Source organism: Salvelinus alpinus, chromosome 2 (assembly GCF_045679555.1).
Source record: "Salvelinus alpinus chromosome 2, SLU_Salpinus.1, whole genome shotgun sequence".
Lineage (NCBI taxonomy): Eukaryota > Metazoa > Chordata > Actinopteri > Salmoniformes > Salmonidae > Salvelinus > Salvelinus alpinus.
Genome location: NC_092087.1, coordinates 23,114,770 through 23,125,841, shown reverse-complemented (window position 1 = coordinate 23,125,841; position 11,072 = coordinate 23,114,770). Strand labels below are relative to the sequence as shown.

Below are 11,072 nucleotides of genomic sequence, written 5' to 3'. Positions count from 1 at the left end.
AATAAATTATTATTTCGATTATGGTCACTTCAGCCTACTCTCTCCAATACCTGTGTCACGTTCCTGACCTGTTTTCTGTTGTTTTGTATGTGTTAGTCGGTCAGGGCGTGAGTGTGGGTGGGCATTTCTATGTTATGTGTTTCTATGTTGGGTTTAATGTGCCTGATATGGGTCTCAATTAGAGGCAGGTGTTTGACGTTCCTCTGATTGAGAACCATATTTAAGGTAGGCTGTTCTCACTGTTTGTTTGTGGGTGATTGTCTTCCGTGTCTGTGTCTGCGCACCACACGGGACTGTTTCGGTTGTTCGTTCGTTTGATGTAGTCTGTTCCTGTTCGTGTAGTTATGTAAGTTCCATGTTCAGGTCTGTCTACGTCGTTTTGTTATTTTGTAATTTTCCAAGTGTTTTTCGTGTTCGTCTTCGTCTTTAAATAAATATCATTTATGTCTACATACCTCGCTGCGTGTTGGTCCGACCCATGCTCCTCCTCGTCTGAGGAGGAGAACGAATATGACTGTCGTTACAGCCTGCTGAATAACTCAGTGTGCTGGATTGGCTGGTGTTTATATGACGTGTTTTAAAAGCTGGTGGCACACATGACACTATGTAAAAAACGAAACTGAAAGTGTACAGATATTCTCCGAGTGCAGGATATCGTGGTGGCATGCTCAACTCGTCTTGATTTCATTCATCTTAACGACTGTTAACATTTGGAACGTTTTGAATAGCTTTTTTAATAGCATATTCTCTTATTAAGGCATGGTGTGCGCCTGGCTAGGGCTATTCCCATAGAATATAATCCATTCTATGTCTATGGCTATTCAAACAGGGAGAGCCCTGCCAGCGATAGTCAAATTGTTTGCTGAGCTGAGACGAAAATGTAGGATGTGTCCCAGGGTTGAACGGTTTTGGTTATGGCTAAACGGATGCTATTGCTCTACTCTGCTTAAACGCGCCTTCTGGCGTTTAATTATACTCCCCATACATGCTTGGAGATTGATCATCCAAAATTGTCCTCCTGATCATCCAGGACTCATCCAGGACACCAACGAGTACTACTGCGAGTACGACTCAACAAGTGAAGAAACAAGTCGTAAGAGAACCAACAATGTAAGTATTCAGGTCTCTTGGCCCTGACGATACGTTGGTGCATGTGGTCTCAGCTGATGAGTTTGTAGAGTTTCAGAGAATGATGATGATACAGTAGGCCTAGGTTCCACCATAAAATACAGCTGGGATTAAATAAATGTAATATTCCAAAGAAACATTTACATTTGAAATATTTGTTAAATGTATATAACCATAATGACATGATGAGTAGGCTAATTAGGTTGTAGATTGGAGTTTAGGATCATTGGTTTTCTGTGATGTTGAAGATCTGTGTGTGTTTATTGAATTAGGCCTATATGAAATGCTTGATCCAAGGCCCCACCTCTTGTTCCCTCTCATAGACCCAAGTCTGTGGAGCATTGTTATATCATTTTGCACCACTTCACATTGCTTAAAGGGGCTAATTGCAGTTGCTACATTCATATTTGTACTTATAAATTAATGATATGTACCCATTGATTATTGAAGAATATAACTTATAAATGATTTGTGAACTTAGTTCAACTGTCGTACCCCACCAGAACCTCAAAATATAAGCTTGTTTTACTCCAATGTTTGTATAAAAAAAAAGTAAATGTAAACACACATGGTTAAAACTGGAATGTTGATATAATGGATGGTCAGCTCATCCATAGCTCTGTCTGTGAATTTGAAAGTGGTTACATTTCTCCCTCCCCATCCCTCAGCTTTTTACCGAAACAGGGTGGGGAGAACGCTTTGCTGTTGTTTCTACTGCTGATGGCCCCATTAAGAATTTTCCTTTTTTGTATTTACTCAGTACACCATTCAGTCAACAAGGCAACGAGTAAGTATGTTCTCATTTCTTATATACTACTATGTTTATAAACAGGTTTATTGAGGGACATTCATCAATATTTAACTATTATTAGATGCCATTTAGTAAATGTTGCATTTGTACGGCATCATTGGATGTCACATGTTGTATTGAGTTGATAGGCTATAATCAGTATTCCTGCCTATCTTTCATACCTTCATATAAATGTAGGGTATTAATGGATATGGCTCCTAAAGTTTGCTAGAGTAGGTGTATGTCAGTGGTAGAATGGTATCCAGCCTATGAAGCTAGTGAAACAGTTCCCTTCCAAACAGTTCCCTTTACATATTGAGCTCAGACTCGTGGGCCTATCAGTATTGTTCAGGTCAGGTGTTTCCAGTATCTGCCATTTTCTCAACTCATGGAGTGAGTTCAGAAAATGTGTTTTCAGTCATACAGGTTTAACAGTTTCAGAAATGCAGCAAGGGATATGCAAAGTCCTCATTCTCGTCACAAAATCTCTGATATGAATCCTGTACTGTTGAAATTCAGGCATCTAACTAATTTCCCTATTCTGAATTTGCATTGCATCTTCTTTTCAGGATGATAGGCGTATGCCTAATTTACAGTTCTACCTTGGACAGAGGGCCTCCTCCCCTGATGGTAATCTACAGTGTCAGACCCCTTGACTTTTTCCACATTTTGTTAGGTTACAGCCATATTCTAAAATGGGTTAAATAAATATAAATCCTCTGAAATATATACACAGTACCCCATAATGACAAAGCAAAACAGAAATACCTTATTTACATAAGTATTCAGACCCTTTGCTATGAGACTCGAAATTGAGGTCAGGTGCATCCTGTTTCCATTGATCATCCTTGAGATGTTTCTACGACTTGATTGGAGTCACCTGTGGTAAATTGAAATGATTGGACATGATTTGGAAAGGCACACACCTGTCTAAATAAGGTCCCACAGTTGACAGTGCATGTCAGAGCAAAAACCAAGCCATGAGGTTGAAGGAATTGTCCGTATAGCTTCGAGACAGGATTGTACAGGTACAGATCTGTGGAAGGGTACCAAAAAAATGTCTACAGCATTGAAGGTCCCCAAGAACACAGTGCCCTCCATCATTTTTAAATGGATGAAGTTTGGAACCACCAAGACTCTTCCTAGAGCTGGCCGCACGGCCAAACTGCGCAATTGAGGGAGAAGGGCCTTGGTCAGCGAGGTGAACAAGAACCCGATGGTCACTCTGACAGAGCTCTAGAGTTCCTCTGTGGAGATGGGAGAACCTTCAAGAAGGACAACCATCTCCTCAGCATTCCACCAATCAGGCCTTTATGGTAGAGTGGCCAGACGGAAACCACTACTGAGTAAAAGGCACATGACAGCCTGCCCTGAGTTTGCCAAAAAGTCACATAAAGACTCTCATACCATGAGAAACAAGATTCTTTGGTCTGATGAAACCAAGATTGAACTCTGGCCTGAATGCCAAGCGTCACTTCTGGAGGAAACCAGGCTGTGGGGATGTTTTTCAGCGGCAGGGACTGGGAGACTAGTCAGTCAGAATTGAGGGAAAGATGAACGGATCAGAGTACAGAGATGAAAACCTGCTCCAGAGCGCTCTGGACCTCAGACTGGGGTGAAGGTTTACCTTCCAACAGGACAATGACCCTAAGCACACAGCCAAGACAATGCAGGAGTGGCTTCGGGACAAGTCTCTGAATGTCGTTGAGTGGCCAGCCAGAGTCCGGACTTGAACCCGATCAAACATCTCTGGAGAGAACTGAAAATAGCTGTACGGCAACAATCCCCATCCAACCTGACAGAGCTTGAGAGGATCTGTAGAGAAGAATGGGAGAAACTCCTCAAATACAGGTGTGCCAAGCTTGTAGCGTCATACCCAAGAAGACTCTTGGCTGTAATCGCTGCCAAAGGTGCTTCAACAAAGTACTGAGTAAAGGGTCTGAATACTTATGTAAATGTAATATTTAAGTTTTTTAATTGTATATATTAGCATACATTTATAAAATCCTGTTTTTGCTTTGGTAATTATTGGGTATTGTGTGTAGATTGAGGGAATAAAACTATTTAATCAATTCTAGAATAAGTCTGTAACCTACCAAGATGTGGAAAAAGTCAAGGGGTCTGAATACTTTCTGAAGGCACTGTATACTGTTTGTTGAATGCTGTGTAGATTTGACAAGACCCCAAGACATGGGCATTTGTAACTGTAACCTTTTCTCTGATAAGGTATCTACATTGAGGACTTTCACAATAACTGGTATGGGGATTATTCAAAACTGGAAAGAGTTCACTCATACATCCAATGGTCAGTTTCCTTTACATTTATATGGGCTTTTAATACATTTTTAATAATTTATGATTCAATTATTTTCTTTAAAAAATATATATATATTAAACAAACATTTGATTTAGGTTGTTCCCTCTTCAAGAACGAGGAATGAATTATCAAGCCAAAGAACTCACCAAGAAGGAAATTGAGGTACTTTGTTGCATAAGCCAAAAATATAGTAGTTTCTTTGAGGAAAGAAAGTATTCTCTACATACTACATTTACATACTGTAAGTCATATCTATTGACTGGCGGCATAGAAATGAATGAAAATATATTGTGTCCATTATTGTCCTGACTGACAATCCGCTTCCTTCTCAGGCTTTTCTTGAAGATGAAACTGCAAAGAAGAGGCTGGTCAAGTCCTACAAACTCATGCTGGACTTCTACGGCATCCAGCTGTCAAATGACACAACAGGGGAAGTGCGACGTGCTAATAACTGGCGCGACAGATTTGACAACATGGACAGGTTAGCAAGTTCTATATTTGGTCATTTAACTTATTTTCTAATCCTTGTAGCGGTCTAAGGCACTGCATCTCAGTGCAAGAGGCGTCACTACAGTCCCAGGTTCGAATCCAGGCTGAATCACATCCGGCCGTGATTTGGAGTAGGGCCATAGGGCGGCGCACAATTGGCCCAGCGTCGTCCGGGTTTGGCCGGGGTAGGCCGTCATTGTAAATAAGAATTTGTTCTTAACTGACTTTCCTAGTTAAATAAAGGTAAAAAAATGAATACTTTTTTTTTTATACTACAATTTCAGTTTTAAAATGAACCTTCTGTGAATAACAGTGCTGAGGTTAACAGTACCCTTGTATTTTTGTTGGTCTTGTGTTTTGTTTATGGTAGACATACACACAACAACCTGCGCATCACCCGCATCCTGAAGTGCCTGGGCACTCTGGGGTTCCCCCACTACCAGGCCCCACTCGTCCGCTTCTTCCTGGAGGAAACTCTTGTCAAAGGCAACCTGTACAATGTGAATGAGACTGTGCTCAACTACTTCATTTCCGCTGTCATTGTTCAGCAACAACGCAAGGAATTAGTTGAGTATGCCTATAAGCTCTATGAGGTCAAACATCAGTTTGTCGTGCCTAAGAAGATCAAGAGTACATTTAGGGAAGGGACATTCCCACGTAATAAGAACCCAATTGATCTGAAACCAGATCTGATACAGAATTGCATATACTCAGATGACAGTGATGACAACACTACCAGTCATCAGTCTGTCTCACTATGTTAACAAGGGTAAGCCAACGGATAGGAGTGTAATGTGAAATTTGGTTAGTGACTTAGTGCGATTGGGAACGCCAAACAATGTGTGGTTGACACGGGTATCCATACCGCATGATAACGTGCGTGGTCTTGTGACTAGTTACACTTAGAGAAACAAAGGTACCAGTCAGGCCTCAAAGACTACTAGTGGAAGGAATCAAAACACCAGTGCTGATTCATCCTCTGAGTGTTTACCATTTATGCAAAATGATACTGCTCAGTCCAGTTATGGAGTTTTTGGTAACGGGAACTCTTGAAATATCCACCTACTCTAGCGCCCCACTACTGATTCTCTGAAAATAATAGCTGCAGCTATTAAGCAATCACAATGTGGACCTAGTGGTGTAGTTTCAGAGACAATTACTGATAATCGGAGAAAGCGAGCTAGACATAAGCAAACAGAGCATAACCTTAAACTTAGAAGAGTTTCAGAGGAAAAGACTAATAAAGATGATGATGATGATGATAGAAACAATAAGGGAGCTGCAGATAAGCAAGAAGAGAGTGAATCAAGCAGAGAGGTTTCAGAGGACAATATTAGCACGTCCAGTGAAAGTTAATTGAGTAAGAAACCTGAAGAGAAACTGCCATGCCCAGCAAAGGAAAAGTTACTCCAGGGAAAGATTAAGTGTTTGAGATAACGTGAAGATTGATTAGAGTATTCACCCATGCCCTGCACTAATGAAGGGAGAAAGAACAAGTATGACAGGAACCGGCGTGGGAGCCTGTCGAAACAGCTGAGGCCTGACGTGGGATGGGCGCCTGTTGAGCCAACCGGGACAAGAAAACCTCTCGAGCCAGCTAGGGCGTGGAAGCCCGACGACCTGACTTAGGCACCCCTGGTTCCATCAGCGGCGGCCCCCGGACCCGACGTCACCACCAACCGGAAAGCCAGCACTCCCCGATGCTTCATATGATGGCTTCAGGATTTTGTAGGACTGACGCTGGAGAAGAGAAGCAGGTACGGGGAGTAGAACATTTAATATGGAACAGACATCAAACAGGACAGAGACAGCGTCAGAACCATGTATGCAAAGACAAACTAACTTTAATCCTGAAGCAGGGAACAGAGCTTGGGAACAGACAGATAAAGGGGAGGTAATGACCCAGGTGATTGAGTCAAGGTGAGTCCAATAATTGCTGATGCTTGTGACGGGGGAAGGCATACTGATGGTGGCAGGAGTGAGTAATGCTGGGGAGCCTGGCGCTTTTGAGTGGGAGAAGGCGTGACAAGAAAATAAATGTGAATTTACTTATTTTTTTTATGTTTCAATGACAAGTGTCAACTGCAATTAGCAATACTATAGATAGCAGGGTTGGGGTCAATTCCATTTTAATTCCAGTCAACTCGAGAAGTACACTGAAATTCCAATTATTTTCAACGCTTATAAATGAGGAAAATGTGGATTTGGAATTGGAATTTGGTTTACATCTGAATTACAATACCTGGAATTCAAATGGAATTGACCCCAACCTGATAGATACACCCAATCAGTGCTTTACTGCTGATTATACAATTACATACTGTTTCCAATGACTTCAGACTATAGCAATCAATGTGTTTACCAAATTCTCACAATATCCATTCCAGATATATGGCTTATTATTCCTCTACTTTTTTTAAATTGTGATTAAACACATACCAGTATGTACACAAATACATTCATATTTATGTACCAAGGAAGGTGAGGGAGTTAATCAGTTACTTCCATGTGATACTTAGACAGAAGAAAAGTATACGTAATATATAAATTACATGGTATCATAAACTCAGTTGAATTTAAATGACCTCAAAATCAGTTTCTTCAAATGTGACAAAAATCATAAAATATGAAGTGGCAAAATGACTACAAAGATGTTCAGACCTTTCAACTACAAGAGCATTGTACCTTCAAATCCTTAATTCCCAATAACATCTATTTGCATACAGTTATGATGCTGAAAGTGAAAGTCACAGTGTGATTGATTTACTACATCGAAAAGTTGTCCAAAAAAGAAAAACAGTAGCTAGGTTTCCATCCAATTGGCGACAGATTTTCATGTGAATATTCTCAAATCTGCATAAAAACAATATGCGCAGATTTTCATGCGAATATTCTCAAATCTGCATAAAAACAATATGCGCATTTTCCCACCAGATATGTGTTTCCATCAAATTGACTTGTTGCAGATAAAAGGTTGTGCGTGATGACATACTGCGCATAAAAATAAAAAAAATTGTGTTTAAATTCCCATGCACCAAATACATTTTCTTTATGTAAATGTGTGTTCCCTCACAATTTCAACTCTACTGATGGTTTTCTCACAAAGTGTTTTGCGTTATATAGTCTGGTATTGGCACGTGCGCTCTAACCAACAGTGCTGTCTGCGCCTTCTTGACTAGAACGCACATATAGCCTACATGATGAGATTATTATTATGGACAAAGGAGCGAGATTATTTGTCAGGTGGCAGCCAAACGATATTTTGGAAAGGAGGATCAAGCTGTAGGATCTTGCAATTTCTCCACCCTGTGAAGTTCATCATAATTGATTTAATCTGTTGCCTATCTGTAGCATGATTTCTCAGAGTCATAGTGGGAGGACCACATGTCATCACGTGATTCCAAAATTACTTTGATATGATGGTTATTATATCAATATTTGCACGCATAAAAGCATTTCCATCGACAATTCTCGCATAATTCATTTTACAGACACAAAAAGATCCAACCTTGTCTAGTGTATTTGTTTAGTGGACATTTGGAAAGTTTACACGAAAATCGTTATTTTTCCATCAGGCCTGTCATGACGTGTTTTATCCGACATGTACTTTACTCTTTACTCGCATAAAAAGGTTGGACCTGGTTATTGCAATGTATTTTTGTCAGTTTCCACTTCTGCAGTTTTAGCACTCTCCTTTGGGACATTATTTTTTGTAAATTCTTCGCTCTTGCTTCTGTCCCAGTGGTCTCTGTGTTTGTCCGTCTCTAACTCTCTCCCTGTCTCAGACCCAGTCTTGTGCTCTAGTTTATTCTGTTAGGCTCCCTCTCCCTAGCTTGGCTGACGCAAAGACTTCAATTTAGGTGTTAGCCAGACTACTCTCTCCCTGCCTCTGTCCCTGTCTCTGCTCCTGAATTTGTCCCTTTTCTCTGTCTCTGTCGTAGTCTCTCCAGTCAGTGACCATTGTCCGGTCAGTGACCATTGTCCCATTGCCTGCATTAGATACTAAGCAACCTAAATCACATCCACACATTATTACAAAGAGACATTTTAGAACTTTCAATGAGCAACATTTCCTGTATGACCTGGGGTTGTATGATTGGAAGGCTGTGTCCTCTATCTCTGATTAAGGGTAAAGGACAGCTCTAACTCATGGTTCATGCATGAATTAGCTGAACGATTTCATGAAAGAAACTTAGCTTGGGCTAAAGCTAGATTGACTGATTCTACCTCTGACTGGCAGTCCTTTAGACATTTGAGAAATAGATGTCTTACTCTGGTTAGAAAAGCAAAGTCAACATACTTCTTGAATTTTGTATCTGAGAATGTTGGAAATCCATCTATATACTGGAAAGTGGTCAGATCTTTGAAACAAAACTCCACCCCCTCATTGCCCCAGTGGGTTATGACAGCCTCTGGTCCCATAACAGATAAACATGAATAAAAGTAGCACTTTTAACCATTTTGCATCAACTGGCTACCTATTTGAAATAATCGTTTCTGAAAAAACAAAAAGTGCCATTAGAGGGAGTCCTTCATTCACCTATAAACAGATAGCAGAGAACGGTGCACTTCCTGCATTCCATTGCAAAGAATTGATGTAAAAATAAATCTACATGAGATGATTCGCTTGATCACTTTTTACTACAGCTTTCTGCCCCCTTCATTGTAGAACGTTTCACCGAAATGTTTTATTTAACAATTGCTGCTGCTTGTCACTTGTGCTCCCTCTCCGGCCTCTAGGTCACCAGACTGCTCGTTATGGCGCACACCTGTCACCATCGTTACGCGCACCTGCGCATCATCAGACTCACCTGGACTCCATCACCTCCCTGATATATGTTACCTAGGTGTCTGGTTAGACTGTATCTAGGTGTCTGGTTAGACTGTAAACTCTCCTTCCAGACTCACATTAGGCATCTCCAATCCAAAATTAAATCTAGAATCGGCTTCCTATTTCACTCATGCTGCCAAACATACCCTCGTAAAACGGACTATCCTACCGATCCTTGACTTTGGCGATGTCATTTACAAAATAGCCTCCAACACTCTACTCAGCAAACTGGATGTAGTCTATCACAGTGCCATCCGTTTTGTCACCAAAGCCCCATATACTACCCACCACTGCGACCTGTAAGCTCTCGTTGGCTGGCCCTCACTACATATTTGTTGCCAAACCCACTGGCTCCAGGTCATCTATAAGTCTATGCTAGGTAAAGCTCTGCCTTATCTCAGCTCACTGGTCACCACAGCAACACCCACCTGTAGCACGCGCTCCAGAAGGTATATTTCACTGGTCACCCCCAAAGCCAACACTTCCTTTGGCCGCCTTTCCTTCCAGTTCTCTGCTGCCAATGACTGGAACGTATTGCAAAAATCACTGAAGCTGGAGTCGTATATCTCCCTCTCTAACTTTAAGCATCAGCTGTCAGAGCAGCTTACTGATCACTGCACCTGTACACAGCCAATCTGTAAATAGCACACCCAACTACCTCATCCCCATATTGTTATTTATCCTCTTGCTCTTTTGCACCCCAGTATCTCTACTTGCACATCATCATCTGCACATATATCACTCCAGTGTTAATGCTAAATTGTAACTATTTTCGCCTCCATGGCCTATTTATCGCCTTACCTCCCTACTCTTATACATTTGCACACACTGTACATAGATTTTTCTATTGTATTATTGACTGTACGTTTGTTTGTGTAACTGTGTTGTTGTTTTTGTCGCACTGCTTTGCTTTATCTTGGCCAGGTCGCAGTTGTAAATGAGAACTTGTTCTCAACTGGTCTACCTGGTTAAGTAAAGGTGAAATAAAAAAAATATGTCACTCCCTTTGGTTCCTTCCCCAGGCGTTATTGTTTCTGTTCTAGTGTCATGTTTGTGCGTTGTTCGTGGTTTCTTGTTTTGTATTATGGCACGTTTATTTATTAAAACACTCACTCCCTGAACTTGCTCCACGACTCATTGAGCACACATTACACTGCTATACCTAAGATATAAAAGGTGGCGCATGTCCTCCCCCTTCACAAAGGTGGGGATCCTCCTGACCTAGATAACTACTGCCCAATTTCTAAACTATCTTGCCTTGTAAAAATATTAGAATCACTGGCAAACTTTTGTACTTCAAATGATATTCTTAACTAGTGCGCACCAGTCTGGTTTTAGGCCTGGACCTAGCAACGTTTCAGCAGCTACACTTGTCTTAAATTATGTGTTAAATTGCTCAGATCATAGGAATCACTGTGCTGACATATTTATAGACCTATCCAGGAAGCAATTGTACATTAAACCTTCCTGCCAGCTCTTGATTATGGTGACATTTATCAGAAGGCATCGGTCTCTAC

General features: G+C 41.0%; 1 protein-coding gene across 3 annotated transcripts; it reads left to right on the top strand.

The window, feature by feature from the left end:
* The first annotated feature begins 611 nt into the window (after positions 1-611).
* Positions 612-10,676, top strand: LOC139557058 (opioid growth factor receptor-like). 3 transcript variants are annotated; one of them, XR_011671331.1, is made up of 8 exons: positions 612-1,110; positions 1,889-1,915; positions 2,488-2,548; positions 4,145-4,223; positions 4,331-4,397; positions 4,568-4,716; positions 5,095-6,644; positions 9,465-10,676. XR_011671331.1 is itself a non-coding variant. In XM_071371385.1 (7 exons), the coding sequence occupies exons 1-7, from the start codon at positions 808-810 to the stop codon at positions 5,486-5,488; spliced, it is 1,080 nt and encodes a 359-aa protein (XP_071227486.1). In that variant the 5' UTR covers positions 612-807; the 3' UTR covers positions 5,489-10,676. The 3 variants fall into 3 exon arrangements, 2 of the variants coding, with proteins under 2 accessions (XP_071227486.1, XP_071227497.1); XM_071371385.1 differs by having other exon boundaries at positions 5,095-10,676; XM_071371396.1 differs by having other exon boundaries at positions 613-1,110; positions 1,797-1,915; positions 5,095-10,676.
* Positions 10,677-11,072: the final 396 nt, after the last annotated feature.